At 43.7% G+C, this 20,256-nt stretch overlaps 1 protein-coding gene across 5 annotated transcripts in view; it reads right to left on the bottom strand.

Moving 5' to 3' along the window:
* PXDC1 (PX domain containing 1) overlaps window positions 1–20,256 on the bottom strand; it is a 110,027-nt gene that overhangs the window by 69,441 nt on the left and 20,330 nt on the right. For 3 of the 5 annotated variants that reach the window (XM_075921332.1, XM_075921333.1, XM_075921334.1), the window contains exons 4-5: window positions 19,977–20,088; window positions 5,482–5,591 (exon numbers count right to left, since the gene is read on the bottom strand). In XM_075921332.1, the coding sequence (XP_075777447.1) occupies window positions 5,482–5,591; window positions 19,977–20,088 (222 nt within the window). Of the gene's footprint in view, window positions 1–5,481; window positions 5,592–6,885; window positions 8,531–12,196; window positions 13,057–19,976; window positions 20,089–20,256 lie in introns of those variants that run through there. The other 2 variants (XM_006138816.4, XM_075921335.1) reach the window with 2 other exon arrangements.

Below are 20,256 nucleotides of genomic sequence, written 5' to 3'. Positions count from 1 at the left end.
GCTCAGCTGGACCGCCGCGGGAGAGCAAGCGACGCAAGCAGCCATTTGGGTGCCGCGGTCCCCATGAAGCACAGAGGTGCTGCATGGAGAGCGCGGGGCACAAATGGCTGCTTGCGCCGCTTGCTCCCCCACAGAAGCCCGGCTGAGCGGCGCAGAAGTCAGCTGAGTGCCACGGTGGGAGGGAGAGGGAGGAGGGAGGAGGGGCGGTGACGTACATAGCCAGGGGGCGGGGCCCGGCTGAGTACATCACTGCCCCTCTCCCCTTCACCTCCCCACCCTTGGCGCTCAGCTGACTTCTGCGCCGCTCAGCCGGGCTGCCGCGCGGGAGCCCAAATGGCCGCTTGCTCCACTTGCTCCCCGCGGTGGCCCGGCAGAGCGGTGCAGAAGTCAGCCAAGCTCCACGGCAGGAGGTGAAGGGGGGTGGGGCAGTGACGTGCGGCGTGACAGCGGCTCCAGGCCCTGCCCCCTGGCTGTGAACGTCACTGCCCCACCCCCCTTCGCCTCCCACAGTGGTGCTCGGCTGACTTCTGCACCACTCAGCCAGGCCGCCGCATGGGAGCAAGTGGTGCAAGTGACTGTTTGGGCTCTGTGATCCCCCGAGTGAGAGGCAGGAGGGGGAGGAGAAGAGAAAGAGAGAGACAGAGAGAGAGGCAGGAGGAGGAGGAGAGCTGAGAGAGAGAGAGAGGGGGGGGGGAGGCAGGAGGAGGAGGACAGAGAGAGAGAGACATGGAGCAAGAGACTGGAGGCTCAGGAGAGAAGACCGACATGGAGGAGAGACCTGAAAATCCTGTTTTATGAAGGGCTAATTGGCTAGTACTGGAAATAATCAGGAATAGCTCCACTGTGGTACATGAAATTACACATTATAAGTGAAGGAGAAGTGGACCCAGGTTGTCTATCTCTGAGGTATTGAGTGTTCAGAAGCTATTAGATAAGTTAGCAACAATCAGCCAGTTTGGGTAAAACAAGGCCAATATGTTCCTAGTCCAGGCTATGTGGTGATAGATTGACTCCAAGGGAGAAACAGTTATTCCACTGAAAGAGCCTGCCTGCAAAGCACAGTGAAGCTATGACTTCAGCAATTTCTGCTTATCTATTTCTGATTTTCTGTTTTCTTCTAGACCCCTCCTTTTATGAAATACTAGCGAATTATTTATTGCTACCATGCTGCATAAGCAATATGCATTTGTGATTACAGGTTAAATTTTTCTAGCCCACTTTTACATTTCTGTTGCATGCCATTCTGTGGCTTATGTTGATTTAAGAATAGCCAAACTTTTGGCCCTGGTCTAATTAAACTGACTTTAAGTAGATCTGCAGCTTTCTGCAGAGACAAGCCCAACATGCAGTGATCAAAATAGATGTTTTCTTCTATTAGTCAACTGATTCTTCTTTACTATGTAAGCTTCATTTGCTGCTCTGAAAGTGTATCCTTGAAAATCACTTTTTTCCCTCCTAGATATGAACACTGACTGGTCCAAGTACTATCACCATCTGTACTCCCAAATGTGCTACATGCACTTCATAATACTATTGGAATTATTATGGTACAACGGAAATCAAATTACAGTAGGAAAAGCAGAACATTTATCTATATTAAGAGACAAGGATAACTTAATAGAATCACTTAGATGATAAGTTTGAAATATTTTCTTGGCGGAAGATATGGGCCTAACGTTAGCGCTAGTTAAGCAATGGAGTGTTTTTCTAAATATTTTCATTAGTTAGTCCTTTTTGTCAAAAATATTTGAAGCTAGAAAATTTATGGTCAGCTCTAACTAAAATATTGTCAGTTCTGGGAGACATTAAAGAAAGAGAAAAACATAGGGATCATCTCTGATTGTAGGTTTTTAAACACCATTAAAATGCCCCCAATTTAATAAATAAACCAGTGTTTAGCCAATAAAAAACAGAAAAAAATTGGAATTGGTCACCTCATTTGCACTGATTTTGCCCCTCATCCAATGCAGTTTGTTTAAATTGCAAATGATCCTGCACCCTGGCTTGTCTCATCTAAAGGCTTGTCTACATGGAGCAGTAAGGCAGACTATAGAGGTGTTACTTCCAAAGCATACTAATGTATTGCACATTAAATAGCCCTTGTAGATCCTGCTGGTGCACACTAAAGGTTCCCTAGTATGATTCAATGTAGTATTCTTTGAAATAGTACTACATTAAAGTGCATTAGGGAATAAATGCACTAACAGCTAAACCAGGGGTTCAATAAGAGGGATTCAAAGCTTTAAATAGGCAAGTCATTTTTATTTATTTAATAAAAATCAAAGTAAATCCTAATTAGACAAGAATTTGGGGAAGTATTCAAGATTATCATTACAATAAAAAAGAGCTCCTGAAACCGTCAATTTTTAGAGATCTGTACAGAACCCAAATTGTTAAAAAAATAATTTCAGCAAAATGAAAGTAATAACCCCCCTAAAATTAAAGTTAGACAATTATTTTTGACAACCAAATATAGGAGTATTGTGAACACATATAGCATCCACCCACAACGCCTGCTCAATATTAGTCAGTCACAGGAGTTGGGCATCTCATTAAATCAGAATTTTTTGTTCATTTGCATTTCAAATCTTTAAAAAATATTTGAGGTGTGTATTAATTATAATAAATTTGAAAAGTGACCTGATCAAGCACAAAAGCTAAGACTGGCAGCACCAGCTATAATTAAGGCTGTGTAATACTTCCGATTATAAAACACTGGTTTCAGTTGCTTTTAATGTTACCAAGCTTTGGGCTGAAATGTTCCATAACTGATGTCTCAAGATGAATTATTTTGGAAAATCACAACCAAAATGGTTCCACTATTTGAAAATGGAGCTAAACAAAAATACATAATTTTGTCAATATTAAGTTCTGGCAAGCTTGTTTTTTAAAAGCTATAGCATACCCTGCATTGCAGCAAGGACTTCAAATTTGGTGGGGGCTGTCCTGTGCGCCAGGGAAGTGACTTTTGCAGTGCCTGTGAAAATGCACCCCAGTTTGACTAAGTTGCCAGCTTCTTGAGGGGGGAAAAATCACAGTCCACACATGCTCAGTACAGACTAATTTTAACAGCTCAGTTCCCCTTAGTGATTCTATCTGTGTCGGGCATGCTCCCAGGGCTCTGCAGTTGCAGCTCTGGAGCAACCTGAACTTCAGGGATTGTGACTGTTGTGCTGTATTTTAGCCCCCGAATGGCTTTCAGGCAACTTGGATGAGAAAGAGGCCCGTGGAACAAGGAGTCTGGAAGGGGAGAGTGAGATGGGCTATTGGTGGTGGGGAGGACTCTGGGATTGGCTGGGTGAGAAGACTGAGTGCCAATAAACAGGCAGGAATTAGACTGGCTGAGGAGTATGACAGGGTAGGACTCACCAGTGCGGTGCCTCCTGCTCTCTATACCAGTGCGCCTTCTTCTGGTGATGTCTCACCACCATCACTTCTGCTCCAGGGACCCACATCACTCTCAACGCCACAGCGTCCTCTTCATGACACATCCCTCCGTCTTTGCTGCACTCCATGTTCCCTCCTTCCAGGGACAGCATTACAGTCCCCCCGACTTCCTCAGTGGTGAGTGGGGGACTTAGGCCTGCCATATAACTCAGGGGCAATACAGCCCCTGGGCTAGATCCAGTCTGCCAAGCTCCTGCATCTGGCCTGCGGAAGCCTCAGCCAGGCTTACTGCCTGACCCACCCCCGCATGTTGCTCAGCGCAGCTCTCTGAATGCCGCAAGCCTGGAAGGAGAGGCTTTGTGTACTGTCCCCGCCCCCAGGACAATCTTGTAGTTCCCATTGGCTAGTTTTTGGCTAATGGGAGCTGCCTGTTTGCAGGACAGGCAGTACACAAAGTACCCCCCCTTCCAGGCTCGAGCATTCAGAGCTGCACATGGCTCCTGCAGTCAGTGCAGGCAGCCTGCTGGGCTGCTGGCCAGGAGCTGCCCAGGTAAGTGCCTCCCAGCCACGGTCTGTCTCTGGCACCTCAGCCTCTTCCTCTCCACAACCCTCTGCCCCAGGTCACAGCACCCTCCCAGACTCTGCACCCCTTTCCACACCCTTCCTACAGGTCAAACCCCCTACCAGAACTTGCACCCCAATCTTCTATCCCAGTCACAATCCAGTTCCCTGCCCCCCCTCGTGCACTCCTTGTCCAGGTCACAACCCCCTCTAAGATCCCTTCCTGCATCCCTCCTCCAGGTCAGAATCTTCTCCTGCACTCATATTTCCTCCTGGATCCAATACTCCTTTCTGCACCCGTGTCTTCTGCATTAGGTCACAACAGCCTCCTTCACCCAAACTCCCTCCCAGATCCTATAACCCCTCCTGCACTCCAATACCTTACCCCAAGCTCCTTTCTGCACCCAACCTCCATCCCAGACCCTGCACCTTCTCCATTATCATTGAGTGGGGCCCTTGACTACCTACCAAATTCTTGCCCCTCCCCCCATCAAAATTATTACCCTCTCCTTCTGTAACTCCTCTCAGTAATTTTCCGTGGGCCATCAACCCGCAGCCCCAGCACTCTCTTTGCTTTTGCCTCAGGCCCTCTGCCTGCAGATCAATGCAGGAGCTGCCTTTAGCTTTCTGGGTCTCTGCCATCAACACTGCTCTATTCATACTGCTTGCAGCCAGTCTTCCTCCCTCTTCAAGCTTCAGGGAGAGACTCCAGCTGTTCTGTTCTGTGGCTCTTCTTATATGTGCCCACAAGGCCCTGATTTGTTTCTCTTATAAGCTCTTCTGTGATTGGCTGCCTCCTATGCAGCCTCCCTAGAAATCTATTAAACCCTGAGAACCAAGTGTAGGGCAGGCATCCCATCACAAGAGCTAGGTGGGGAAGATTGGGACTGTCTGGGCAAGGAGACTGAGACTGAGAACCAGAGAGGCAGAGAGAAGGATGTGATGGGAAAAGATTTATTTGATAAGGATCTGGGTTGCCAGGGGAGAACAGGAACTGGTGAGGCAAAGAGATTGGGACGAGATGCCTGAGAACTGGAGACTAGCTAAATAAGAAGAATGGGACTGGAGCAAGGAATCAGGATGGAGAAAAGACAGGAAAGGGCACAAGTAGTCCCACTTCAGGGGAATGGGCAAGAGGATCTATGCCCACTAAAGCATGCTCATTTCTAGATACTGGAACAGAATACAGTAGTTCTGAGTCTCAACAGCCCTCTGCAGTCAGAAAATGGCTTGAAACTCACTGGCAGTGTTCCATCTTCCTCTAGTGCTAGTCCACACTGCAACAGCAGTCTGTCATCCTCTATCAGTTATTGTTAGGTCAAGTGCCACAGATTGGTGTTGTGGATCTAAAGTCTCAACACTAATGGTGGCCCGTATTTGTTGATATGATGCCACATGATGAAATTTGTTTTTAAAAATTTTGCTTTTTGAAAACAAAACACATAAGCAACTTAGATTGTGCACATGCATGCACACAAAACTATACCAGCATCCTTTCTCTTCCTGCAGTGTTCTGACCCATTCACTACATACCTTCCGCAACAAATGAAGCCAGGTTCACACAGACCACAGTTTCCTTCACTAGACAGCTCTGGTTCATCTCTAGAGCAGGCCCATTCTGTAGCCTAAAAGGAGTAAGTGTCCTGTGGAAAAATAGTATGTGATCATGTAATTAAAGACTGAAATCACAACACATGCATGCACAGGGGACAAATGAAGGTTACACAGCCAAATTTTTGAGGGCTTGACTTTGGAACCATCAGAAGATTCTTCTAATGTAGTGTTTTGTGTCTAATAGAGTGTACACTAAATATTATTTGACTCTGCATGGCAGTGAACATTCCTGTACTCTTCACATAATGCCTTGAGTTTTATTTTGCCGTAGATCCATTTTGAATTTTAACAGTGGAGATAGTCAGGATTAATACTTTATTCTTTTCCTTGTTTGATACAAAGATTAAGGCCTCATCTACATGAGAAAATTGCCTCAGTTTAAATAAAGGAATGATTTCATAAAATGCACTCACACAGCCTTTTGCACCAATTTCAATCATGTTAAAGAACAGAATTACCTGAAACCAGTGGAACTTCTGTTTATGAACTAAACCGTTATCTCATAGATTTAATAAAATGACCCACCCACATCATCTTCTCTCCTATCTGCCGCTTGACCTGTTTTCTCATTATGAAAGCGGTCACTTGTTTTTAAACTCGATGATAATAATACTTAGCTTTAATATAAAATTTCCATTCATATATCTTAAAGTACTCTACAAAAAGTATATAAGTGTCACTGGATAACATTTATGAGAATACTCACTCTTAGTGGAAGTCAATGGGGCTTATATACTTGTAAATCGGAGATAGCAGATAGAATTTTTCTAATGGGGAAAATGAGGTATAGCACAGTGAAATAAGTTGTCCAAAGTCCCATTAAAGGTTAATAAAACAGCAAGGGACAGAGCTCAGTTCTCCCAATACCCAGTCGAGTCCCCCTTACATTGTACAATGCTGCTACCCAATAATAATCACCCAGAAGCACAGACTGAAGAACTGTAGCTAGTGGGCAAAGAAAATAAATCTAGTTCAAGAATACAAAAAAGCAAGTTTCCTATTACATTCCAGTTTAAGGAAACCCTCCACCCTGAGAAACTATAGATACTAGATTTGATCTACTTTTCACCTATATAAATCCCAAATAGCTTCTCTGAAGGTAGGGGTGTAAATCTATATGTACACAGAGGTGAGATCAGTATCCAGACCTGTAGCTTTTACTTGGATGTTAAATCTGCAGCATGAGCACTCAAGCAGCACAAGGAAAGCAGTACCTACTCAACATGTTTCCAAAATTACTGGATGGAAAAGCAGAGAACTCAGGTCTCAGGGACTTACTTTCCATGAAAAATAAATGAAAGTCAACACATTAAACTGCAGATATCATACTTAATGTGAGTAATTTTATTTCATTAAATATATATTTTAAAAACACACTGTGTAAAGGAATTAGGATTCTCAATAATTTATTATATACATTAGCAAATTCTGTTTACTGTTATTATACACATAGCACTGAAGAGTATACAGAAGGAGAGGAGCTGTGCCAAGTCCTTCATGACCAAGGCAAAGCCCTTATAGAGATAACCAGCTCAAAATGTACTCTTCCCAGTTCATATCTCTTGAAATGAATTCTGGCCATTACTGTATTAAACACTCGATGAAAGGTCAGGGGCTGATCATGCAAGGTGTTGAGCTTCAGTTCATATTGGGAGTCCAGGGTGCTCCACAGCCTAGAAGACTGAGCTCAGAGAGAGATCAGCGTTGCACTACTCAGTAGGAAAGAGTCTGTGGGGTCTGATTCTCCTCTCTTTTATACTGGCATAACTCCACTGAGGTGAATAGAATTTAATTGCTATGAAACTAATGTAGCCAAGATCAGGATCAGGCCTATCAGGTCTATGAGGGAGGGCTAAGCAGACTGAGCTGGGGTGGTTTCTTTTTTCTTGTCATCCTAAAATAAGCTGCAGTTTATCTTTATTTCTCAGTCTCCACAGGGCTTAAATCCCCCCATTCTCTGGAAAATAATATATAAAGGTAAATGATCCATCTTCTGTAAACAACTGCAAGCACTGTTCATATTTCCTGGTCCAAGAGAAATATCATATCCAAGTGCCTAGTGTGCACTGACCATTTTTAGCACAGTAGGTTATCCCCTCCTATTGGCTTTCCAGAACTCTGAAGTAATTCAAGGTACCTAAACATGACCAGCTTTCCTTTACAATGCCATTTTGTTCCCCTGTTTCAGAAAAGCAAAGCAAAGAAGTCAGCTTTCCAATGATTGAGCAAAACCTCGAGGATTAAGAGAGGTAAAATAATCAGATTCCTGTAGGCACGCTGGTATTTGTAGCATTTTCTGTAAGGCACCTGTCATCCCACAGCTAAACAGACAGCAAGCTGAGAGACCTGCCATATGCGAACACATAAGGGACTGACAAATGGTTGCTTAACAGAGGTGGTCTTCCAATAAAGGTGGAGTGGAAGTGTACTCAGTATATCTGAGGATTCTTTGTGATGTTTTTTACGACAGGAAGCTGCCTAATAAGAATAGTATTTTGTACAAGTTGCACTGTACACCAGTGGCTACTGGTGCCAAACGACAGCATGATCGCTTATGGTTTTGTCAGTGTAGTGGTTGCCATGGCCTTCACCAGAATGATTTCCTTGGATCCAAGTTGCCCTAAGATCTTACTCCATTTCTTTCAGGGGGGAAAAAAGAGTTTGTTGAAGCAGCTTCTTCCTTATAAGGTACCTTCTTGAATCACAATGAAGGGCTTAGCTGCATCACTGAATATCTGCAGCAATTTCTCTGCTGTTTTTAATCACACAACTTTATTTGCAGAAGAGGAATGCAATGAAATGCAGTGAAGAAATCTCTTGTATGCTAGCTGACAGGGTCCCTGGATAGCCTCAGTCCAAAATATCTGTCTCAAATGGGACCAGGTGGTAATATGTCAAGTTGGTGACATAGGCTGCTGGATCATCAGTGTCTTCTAGCTCCGAAGTAAACTCACTAACTGTTTCAAACCTAAAATTAAAAAAAAAAGTGTCAAATCACTTATGCAACATAAGACAAAGGAATAGAGGAACATAAAGTGTGGAAAGGGAGGCAAAATAACTGAAGACTGACTCCAGAAAACAGTGAGGAAAGATACCTGTTAGGGAATCATGTGGAAACAAGTCCTCCGACAAGAATGCCTTCTTGTGCTGTACTTTCAGCTAATGCTGCTTTCAGAGCAATGTTTTGAGTAAGTATTACCAACTATCTTTAGTTCACATCAGACCAGAGTAACAGTACAATTATAAGAACATAAGAATGGCCGCACTGGGTCAGACCAAAGGTCCATCTAGCCCAGTAGTCTGTCTGCTGACAGTGGCCAACACCAGGTGCCCCAGAGGGGGTGGACTGAAGACAATGATCAAGCGATTTGTCTCCTGCCATCCTTCTCCAGCCTCTGACAAACAGAGGCCAGGGATACCATTTCTATCCCCTGGCTAATAGCCTTTTATGGACCTAACCGCCATTAAATTATCTAACTCAGTGGTCCCCAACCTGTGGAGGTTGTCGGGCGCCAGAGGGCGTGGCCGTTCGCCCGCCGGGCGCCAGGGGGCGGGGCCCCCCCATAGCCGCGCCCAGGGCCGGCACCCCCCCCTCCTCCAAGCGATGGAGGCCGGGGCCGGCGCCCCCCCTCCTCCTCCAAGCGCCCGGGGCCGGCGCCCCCCTCCAAGCGCCGGGGTCGGCGCCCCCCCCCTCCTCCAAGCGCCCGGGGCCGGCGCCCCCCCCCAAGTGCCGCGCGCCCGGGGCCGGCCCCCCCCCTCCAAGCGCTGGAGGCCGGGGCCGGCGCCCCCCCTCCTCCTCCAAGCGCCCGGGGCCGGCGCCCCCCGCTCCAAGCGCTGCGCGCCTGGGGCCGGCGCCCCCCCGGGGCCGGCGCTCACCATGCGCCTGGAGCCGGCTCCGGCACTGTGCATGCGCCACGTGCCCAGGGCCAGGCCAGCTCCGAGCACGTGGCAGGCGCACACGAATGCCCCCGCGGGTGCCATGGCGCCCGCGGCCACCGTGTTGGGGACCACGGATCTAACTTCTCTTTAAACTCTGTCATAGTCCTAGGTTTCACAGCCTCCTCTGGCAAGGAGTCCCACAGGTTGACTACACACTGTGTGAAGAAGAACTTCCTTTTATTAGTTTTAAACCTACTACCCGTTAATTTCATTTGGTGTCCTCCAGTTCTTCTATTATGGGAACTAATAAATAACTTTTCTTTATTCACCCTCTCCAGACCACTCATGATTTTATATACCTCTATCATATCCCCCGCTCAGTCTCCTCTTTTCTAAACTGAAAAGTCCCAGTCGCTTTAACCTCTCTTCATATGGGACCCGTTCCAAACCCCTAATCATTTTAGTTGCCCTTTTCTGAACCCTTTCTAAGGCCAAAATATCTTTTTTGAGGGGAGGAGACCACATCTGTACACAGTATTCAAGATGTGGGCGTACCATAGTTTTATACAGGGGCAGTAAGATATTCTGGGTCTTATTTTCTATCCCTTTCTTAATAATTCCTAACATCCTATTTGCCTTTTTGTCCGCCGCTGCACTCTGTGTGGAAGTTTTCAGAGAACTATCCACGATAACTCCAAGATCTCTTTCCTGATTTGTTGTAACCAAACTAGCCCCCATCATACTGTACGTATAGTTGGGGTTATTTTTTCCAATGTGCATTACTTTACACTTATCCACATTAAATTTCATTTGCCATTTTGTTGCCCAATCACTCAGTTTGGTGAAGTTTTTGAGTTCTACACAGTCTGCTTCTGTCTTGACTATCTTAAACAGTTTAGTATCATCTGCAAACTTTACCACCTCACTGCTTACCTCCTTTCTCCAAATCATTTATGAATAAGTTGAACAGGATTGGTCCCAGGGGGGACACCACTAGTTACCCCTCACCTTTTTGAAAATTTACCATTTATTCCTATCCTTTGTTTCCTGTCTTTTAACTAGTTCTCAATCCAGGAAAGGACCTTCCCTCTTATCCCATGACAATGTAATTTACACAAGAACCTTTGGTGAGGGACCTTGTCAAAGGCTTTCTGAAAATCTAAGTATACTGTATCTACTGGATCCTCCTTATCTGCATGTTTGTTAACCCCTTCAAAGAACTCTAATAGATTAGTAAGACATGATTTCCATTTACAGAAACCATGTTGACTTTTGTCCAACAAATTATGTTCTTCCACGTGCCTGACAATTTTATTCTTTACTATTGTTTCGACTAATTTGCCCGGTACTGAAGTTAGACTTACCGGTCTGTAATTGCCAGGATCACCTCTAGAACCCTTTTTAAATATTGGTGTCACATTAGCTACCTTCCAGTCATTAGGTACAGAAGCCAATTTAAAGGATAGGTTACAAACCACAGATAATAGTTCAGCAATTTCCCATTTTGAGTTCTTTTAGAACCCTTGGATGAATGCCATCGGGTCCTGGTGATTTGTTAACATTAAGTTTTTCTATTTGTTCCACAACCTCCCCTAAAGACACTTCAATCCAGAACAGCTCCTCAGATTCATCACCCACAAAGGACAGTGCAGATTTGGGAATCTCCCTAACATCCTCAGCTGTGAAGTATGAAGCAAAGAAATTATTTAGTTTCTTCGCAATGGCTTTATCGTCCTTGATTGCTCTTTTTATATCTCGATCACCTAGGGGACCCACTGGTTTTTTAGCAGGCTTTCTGCTTCTAATGTACTTAAAAAACATTTTGCTATTCCTTTTTGAGTTTTTGGCTAGCTGTTCCTCAAAATCTTTTTTGGCTTTTCTTATTACATTTTTACACTTGATTTGACAGTGTTTATGTTCCTTTCTATTTATCTCACTAGGATTGGACTTCCACTTCTTGAAAGATGCCTTTTTGTCCCTCACTGCTTCTTTTACATGGTGGTTAAGCCACGGTGACTCTTTTTTAGGTCTCTTACTATGTTTTTTAATTTGGGGTATACATTTAAGTTGGACCTCTATCATGGTGTCTTTAAAAAGTTTCCATGCAGCTTGCAGGGATTTGTCTCTAATCACTGTGCCTTTTAATTTCTGTTTAACTAACCTCCTCATTTTTGTGTAATTCCCCTTTTTGAAATTAAATGCCAGAGTAATCCTGGCATTTCTAATACTTTATTGCACTATGTCTAATTTTTAATACTTTATTGCAGCTTTTTCTTTGTGCAGTCACTTGGTAAGGGAATGATCCTCCCAGGAACCCTCTCTTCTAGTACCTCAGTGTTTCATCCTAATGAAGCAGTGCTTTGTTTCTCAAAAGGCACCCCCAAGAAGGCCCATACAGACCACTTATGGCTCACGGATCTGTCTGTGAACTCTTGACAGATAGTAATTATGTTTTTTGATACACTGGCCAAAGTATTGCAGCATCTACTGCCAGTTTCAGAATTGAGTATTACATAACTAGAGATTCCACACTACCAACACCAGTTAACAGTAAACCTGTGTCTTTCGAAACCATGGAAATGAATGGAAGGGGAGCAGTTTGTTTTCAATCAAATATGCCCTGAATGAAAAACCAAACCAAACCTCACCTCATGATATAGGATGCTACCCATATGGACATAGTAAATTGTCTATTCCTTTAGCTAACAGTGTTTATGAAAATGTATTATGTATTAAAAATTATTACCAGGATGAGTATGATAGTTGCCATGTATGGCAGTTGAGCACTGTATATTTGTGAAACATTGTTAGAGTGTCATATGAAAGTTGTCCTAGGTCAAAAACAGTCATTTTCAAGAAATCTTTTCTCCATGCTTCTCCTACTGCCAACCTACCCTGGGAAGGCTGTATTCCCAGAAAGTCCATGTTCTACTAGGTAATGCCAGAGATCTAAGAGAGGATGTAATTAAACGTTACTAGCCAAGAGAAGGTCAAATTATAGTATGTGAATGTCTGCATAGGAAACACTTAAGAAGAACCTCTAGAATTAATTCCACTCAACCCCACTCTCATATGCTAGGTTAAACCTCCTCACTCTCTGCTAGGTTAAAAGATGCTGGTGATAAAGGAAGGAAGCTAACAATCACTGGAAAAATGAGTCATGTAATTCAGGCCCAAATCCTCTCATATTTTCACAGCCTTTGGCAGCTATTTCAAATGCTTCTATCTTGAGCACAAAAAGTATGAATGGAATCTGCCTTTGTTTCGGTTCTGAATATGGTAATATAATCCTTTCCACCTATATACAATTATTTGCATTTGTCATTTGCAACAAATCAGAATAAAGAATTGAACTTAGGCATAATGACTGCAATTTTTTGCAGAGTTTATGAATCCCCCTCTAATCCCAACAGCCTGACTGCCAGCCCCTATTCAGGTAAGATTTTAGTAAACATAGTCTAGCTGCACCAGAATAAAAGATGATCCCATTCTCAGTTTCTTCTCCTTTGATATTTTCTGCACCAAATTCATGCTGCTGCATTATGGAACCTGTCTTGCTAGGAATGGAGCGAATATTGATATTTTCCGACATCTTGTTAGACATCATCAAATTCTCTGAAAAGAGACCAAACAGAGCCTTAAATAGTTCAGTGTATATAAAGCCGGGTCATCACATTTATCTGAACAGACTAGACTGCTGCAGCTGATTAACATGACTAGAATCATACCAGCAACTCTATTAGGCTAAGTCTACACTACAGGCTTCTTGCGCAAGAACTTTTTGCAGAAGAGATCTTCCACAAAAAGTTCTTGTGCAAGAGCGCGTCCACACTGCCATGTTCTTTTGTGCAAGAGAGCGTCCACACTGCCATGGATGCTCTTGCGCAAGAAAGCTCTGATGGCCATTCACAGAATGGCCATCAGAGCATCTACGCTTTTTCCGATAGGGGTTTCTTGCGCAAGAAAACCCTGTTGTCCATTCACACTCGCCTTTTTGCACAACAGCTCCTCATAGAAAGAGGAATAACACTTGCGCAAAAAGCCCTGTCTTCTGACGATATACTGTACTTTTTCTTGTGCAAAAACGTGCTTGTAGTGTGGATGCTCCGCGAGTTTTTGCACAAAAACTCTGCAGTTTAGACGTAGCCTCACTGATTACCATTAGAGCACACTACTCCAGAGATGATCCAAAAGTGCTGGGGCAAGAAAATGGCAGTCAAAAGCTTCCAAACCCATATCCAATTTCTGCATCTAATTCTTTCTTTTGGTTTCAGAAGCCTCACCAGTCATTGGCACTAGGCAAGAATGTTTTAAGTACTCCATTGCAATACAATGGACCTCCCTTGTCTGGTACCCCCGGGAGCTAACCCGTCCCGAATCATTGGGGAAGTCACTCTCCTCATGGCACATGTTGCCCTGCTGCCACCAGACTGGGGCAGCCTGGCTCCGCTGCTGCCCTTTCCCTGGGCCTTACTAGCTGCCATTGGCCTCGCTGCTGCTAGGGCTGGAGCGGCACAACCGAAGCTCCACAGCCAGAGCCAAATCTCTGCAGCCACTTGGCTCCGCAGAACCAGCTGCTGGGGTTGCAGCTCTCTGGCAGCGGCCAGAGCTCCCTGGCCACTGGGGCTAGAATTCTCTGCCATGCCACGTCCTTCCCCATACTGGCCTCCCCACTCAGTCGCCGGTCCCCCCATCATGCTCCTGCCCTGCCACCAGACCCTGTTGGGGACCAGAGAATCTTGGTTAAGGGAGGTACAACCTGTATAACACCAGGCTACTATCTATTTTCTATTGTCTTATTTCAGGATGGGAAAACTAGAAAAGCAGGAGGCAGGTAGGTGTTAAGATTCTCTTTCCCCATCAGTATCTCTACTGAAGAATAGATGACACCTCTGTTTAAAGTGAGACATATACCAAAGACTCTGCAATATCTTAAAATCTTTGTGTGAAGCTGAACTTAATTAAGGAGACTGCATCAGACAGTACAGCAGTATGATATTCGGTCCTTTTTTTCTGACGGTACTGCCCGGTACGCAGTACTGGCACCTCCAGATGCAGTATCAGCAACTCCAGTCAGAGCTCAGCAACTTTTCCCCTGGAGTACCAGCATCTCTCTCTCTCTCTTTTTTTTTTTTAACAAAAAAAGCACTGATGATATTTAATATGCTTCTAAATCATTACAAATAAATCTTTTTCCCAAGTGAGAGTTTCTGAAACAATAATTCTTCAGGCTATTAATTACATGCAGATTCCTTCCTCTGTCCTCACTAGTTATTCCCCATTTCCTCAAAAGAGGCACCATTCCTACAAAGGGCCTAATTCTCCGATCACTGTACACACTGATGCAAAATGGCTAGGTAATTTCTCTCATTACAGTACAATTACACATTTATAAAAGGAGACTCAGGCACAGAGCACAGCTGATGAAGAAAATATTAGCTGATTCTCATCTAATAATTTACACAATTGCAAGCCAAGAATACTTCCCCAGAAGTCAACAAAATAACCCTGTTGTAAAATTGGTGGGAGAAGAAAGTCTGGTCCTATGTATCAGCCTGCATAAGATAAGCATCTGCATACAGAAGTGGTGGGCAACCTGTAGCCCAAGGGCCAAATGTGGCCCATCTGGGTTCTATGTGTGGCCCACAAGACATTTAGTTTACTATGGCCTACACTTAGGGTTGCCAGATTCCACTGGTTTCCATCTGTGCATGTTTTTTTCCTACTAATAATGCACATAAACCAAGGGTACACGTGAAATGAGGTATATGCTGATTACACACAATGTTGACGGTGAAAGGCATGCACTGCCTCTGCATACAATCAAAGCGCTGCTATGGTACAATTGGTACACTCCACCAATTCAAAGTACACAAGCGCAGTTAGCAAAACTAGCCTATCCCAAGACACTATCTTGATTATGACAATCTTGTGGCCCTCTGAGATGAAGGAAGGCCACTTATGCAGCCCACTCAATAGCACAGGTTGCCCATCTCATATATATCTCTGTGGGTGGATTTTAGAGGTCAGTGATAGCACCTGTTTTTCCTGATAATAAATGGTAGGATTTTACATTTTTGATAATATTCTATTCCTAACATTAATATCTCAGCAAGGCTCTCTATTTAACTTACTTACATTTGTTTACATAACCATCTTCTATACAGAGCTCTACATGCTTACAACGCTAAGCAGAAGTGCCCTTAAAAATCCACATCTATTGTTAGAATGGACTTGTACTAGAAAACAGCATGACCAGCTCCACAGTTTTCATCATCTTCCGCTGGCCCAAAGGGTCGAAACAACCCTTGTAAGAGGAGGCTCATGTTCACAGCAAAACCAGTGATAATATAATGAATAGAGGATTTTTTTTAATTCTCTCAAAAGTTTACAAATCACTTTACAAACTATATACAAGGGAGTAATTTCTGCTACTTCTAGAATGGAACACAACTGCTTCACAACATACTAAAGCAGAACAAAACATTTTGGGACAGTATGTGATGAATGAAATTCTGAATCTGAATCCATTCCAGCCAATCCAGTATCACATGGGGCACAAAACAGTCTCAAATTATAGGGAATTAAACTGGCATTTGGCCAGAACACCAACTCTAACTCTCTGCTTGCAAAAGTGCTACAGCATCTTTAATGACAAGTGATCAGGATTTCCATTTTATGGATCTTGCAAAACACAGCACCATTCACAATACTGGATCACTGGTTTAGTAAAGACTTATAGTTAAGAGTGCCATCTGATCAGGGGAATAGCAAGGGGAGCAGTTGCCCCTGGGTGCCATGCTAGGGGGTGCACCAATTAAGTCCCCCTCTGCTCCCTCTATCATCCCTCGGCTCGATTGCTCCTCCTCCACCCATCGCCGCTGGCTGGAGTCCCCAACCTTACCCTCTTCCATCTCTGCCAGCAGTTTAGTGCATGCGGGGGCCTGGCCCCAAACGGGAGGGGGCAGGGAAAGATGCAGTACAAGCTCCCCCCCTTCTCCCAGGGTCAGGCTCAGCCGTGGTCCAGGTTCGGGGCTCCACCACATAGAGGTGGCAAGGGAGGCGCAAATTTTGCTTTTGCCCCGGGACACATAACGCCCTTGCTACACCTCTCCATCTGTTAAATCTCTGGTACCACTTCCTGAAGCATTTAGGTATTCCATGCAAATTTCATATCCAAGTTCATATCTAGCCAAGCCCTACTAAACTGACAATATCTTTGAGTTGCTAGAAGAAAAATGTGGATCCACCAGTTTTCATTTCAGGTGTTACTAGTCAGTCAAACAGAAATTAGCTCTTATTTTATACAGAAAGTACCAATCCAGTCAATTCAATTGTATTCAGACTGCAAATAGATTCCATAACATTCAAAAAAAAATATTTTCACTTAAGATTATCAACCTATATTTACAGCTGCAATATAGAAAATCTTCACTGAACTCGTCTTTAACAAAACTACGCTTTACACAAACCAGTCCTACTGCTGCTATAAAATACAACTGCAGGAAGGACCTCACTTCAGTCTGAGAACAGCACAGCTACGTCTAAACTGGCATGTTTTTCTGCAAATGGTTTTAACGGAAAAGTTTTCCGTTAAATGCATTTGCGGAAAAGAGCATCTAGATTGGCATGGATGCTTTTCCGTAAAAGCACTTTTTGCGGAAAAGCGTCCGTGCCAAACTAGATGTGCTTTTGCGCAAAAAAGCCCTGATCACCATTTTCACGATCGGAGCTTTTTTGCGCAAAACAAATCTGAGCTGTCTACACTGGCCCTTTTGAGCAAAAGCTTTTGCGCAAAAGGACTTTTGCCCAAACAGGAGCAGCATAGTATTTCCGCAAGAAGCACTGATTTCTTACATGAGATCGTCAGTGTTCTTGCGGAAAATCAAGCGGCCAGTATAGACAGCTGGCAAGTTTTTCCGCAAAAGCACCTGCTTTTGCGGAAAAACTTGCCAGTCTAGACACAGCCCACATGTATAGATTGGTATTTATTAAATACCGAACCATTCCCTGCAAGAGAAAACAAGTTATCTCTTTATGTAAAATGGGAATGGGTAAAGACCTCCTGTTTCATTGGCTTATTTCTTATTTTAAAGCTAGAAGGGCCCATTATGATCATCTAGTCAGACTTTGTCCACGGCACTACACTAACTATCCCCAATTCTAGCCTAACAACTTTTGGTTGGGCTAGAGAATTTTTTAAAATCAAGACTAGATGACTTTTGAAATGCATGTAAATGATGGAAAATCTATCACGTCCCTGGGTTACTTATTCCAATGGCTACCCTTGCTATTAAAAACATATGTCTGATTTCCAGTTTTAGTTTTGATGACATCAGCTTGCAGACACTACATCTTTTTATGCCTCCTTCAACCACTGGATTAGCCCAATACGTGTTATACTTCAAAGTCTGAAAAAGGAGCCAGATCCAGGCCACATTAAAGTCAACAGATCTCAGTGGGGCCAGGATTTCATTTTAGGTACAACATAAGACCGCAACATATTCGAAACCCTTTAGCAAACCAATCCAGATCATATTCTACAGGAAGTTTAGAAAAGACCTTCTGTTCAGAGTCCAAGCCTCTGTCCATTCTATCCATAACGTTTTTCCTTTCTTGTTTTTCTTGGTTTTTACTGGCTTAACTAATGAGTAGTTTAATGTTTCACATTACAAATATTTAAAATTTGAGAGTACACTCTTATCTCCATCTAATTGAAGCTATTAAAGTGAAACATCAATCAGTTGGCATGACAGAACTTCACAGAAGTGGATTTCCATGAAAATTAGTCTGTCAACACACTCGTTGACTCAAACTCCATTTGAAATCTTTATTCCCAAAGTGCATGCAATGCAGACCCAAAGGGGAAGCAATCACAATTAAGAAGGTATGTTTTGGTCACTCCATAATAAATTACTGACGAGAATTTCACTACTCTAAGGAGCCTTCATTTTTCCATACTGTGGGCTCACTCCAGCTCTCACCAAAGTCAAAGTGCAACAGGCCAGTGTCCACTTTTGGGATGCAGCCTGGGATGTTTTCTGTTTGCTAGCACCTCCATGAGTTTTATTTATATTACCTTCACCAAACCTGTGCAGCACAATCCTGTGCAGCAACTTTCTCTACAGTTTCCTCTAGTCCTCAGCCCTTTCTTCAGAAACCCCTCTCACCACGTTGACCTCTTACTTCCTCTGAATTCTGCCAGCATTCCCTCCTGCATTTCCTTTCCCTGCTTTTTAACTACCCGCTCAGCTACTAGGATAATTAGCTCCTTATCTCATTAGTCCTCCCCCTTTCTAGTCTGATTAGATAAATAAATACAGGTTTAACCTCTCTAAATTGGCACTCTCTGGTCTGGCAACATCAAGCATGATTTTAATTAGCCAAATATCCATGTATCATGGGCGTGGCCAAGTTTTCTGCTGTCCCATAAACTTTGTTTACAGCCACCAGTCCTGGCTCTCAGTGTTCTGTGCTGTTATTTAGTTCTAATTTACCCCTAAACGTCTTCTAAGAGACCAGTAAGCAGTGGAAGTGCTGGTAATGCTGCTAGACAATAATGACATCTTGCGGTCCAGCAAATTCTCTGAGTTGGCACTGGTCAGGTCCCGATGGTGCCAAACTAGAGATGTTCAATCTGTATTCCACTCTTCCAGCAGGCCTTTTCTGGAGCAACTAATTAAAACTTGAGTGATCAGAATACTGGGTTATCGGCTGGTTCTCAGCACTCTGTTGCACCTAGGGTTGCCAGATGGTTTCAACAAAAATACCGGACACACTTGACATTACATTACAATCTACATTACATCTTATTTGGAAAATAACGGACATTTATATTTTCTCATTTATATTTTCTCAATTTGTTTCCCAAACAGAAAGCTCAAATACTGGACTGTCCGGTTCAAAACCGGACACCTGGCAATCCTAGTTGCATCGATCAGACACTTTGTACCTAGCACTCCTGAGGCCCCTTGTTACATCCACAGTTTGTCTATCAGAAGAGGCCCAATCCCCTGTAAGACCACTGCAACTCCCTTTCTACTTATTTCTACGACAGCTATAATAGGCTCTTATGGTACCGCTACACTGAAGCTATGAGTGAGCCTCCCAGCCCAGGGAGGCAGACTTGGGCTTGCAGAGGTCATGCTGACATGCCAAATATAATTGTGTAGATGTTGCAGTATGGCGTAAGCTCTGGCTAAGCATCCGAGCTCAGGCCTACCCTGCTCCCTGGGTCCAAGCTCAAGTTGGAAGCCTGAGCCTCTGCTGGTACGATAATGTCTACAGAGCTATTTTTAGCAAGATAGGTAATGCTAGCACAAACCTGTCTAGCCAGGCTGGAAGGCTCACTCCCATTTGCAGCATAGACATACCCTGACAGTCCAGCCAAACTAAATAACTTTTAATTAGTCAGACTGGCAATTTTACCAACACAGGTATCCTACAACAGTGGGCTTATCTAGGTATTCAAATTTTGTGAGGAAAAAGTTGCAACTAATTTAAAGATACCAATTCTCAGGGCAATGTCTACTTACAAGTGCTCTGCTGAATCTACATCCAGGTGCTTGTCTTTTCCATTTGGTATACTGTGGTCAATAACTATTGTTTCTGTGTTTGCTAAACAAAATCCATTTGATCGCATGATTTCTGTGGGGAGAAGGGAAGAAAAAGGTAAAATGCTGACAGTCTAAGACAGTTCCAGAAAACGGAATGGCAGGCAATGAGGTAGGGATAAGGTGGAGGTGCATCACACAAAGCTGACATGAATGAAAATAGGACAAACTGAAGTGTCAGTGAATATCTGTTCAAGCTAAT

The sequence above is a fragment of the Pelodiscus sinensis genome, chromosome 2 (genome assembly GCF_049634645.1).
Source record: "Pelodiscus sinensis isolate JC-2024 chromosome 2, ASM4963464v1, whole genome shotgun sequence".
In the NCBI taxonomy this organism is placed as follows: domain Eukaryota; kingdom Metazoa; phylum Chordata; order Testudines; family Trionychidae; genus Pelodiscus; species Pelodiscus sinensis.
This window is presented reverse-complemented; position numbering and strand designations above follow the sequence as displayed.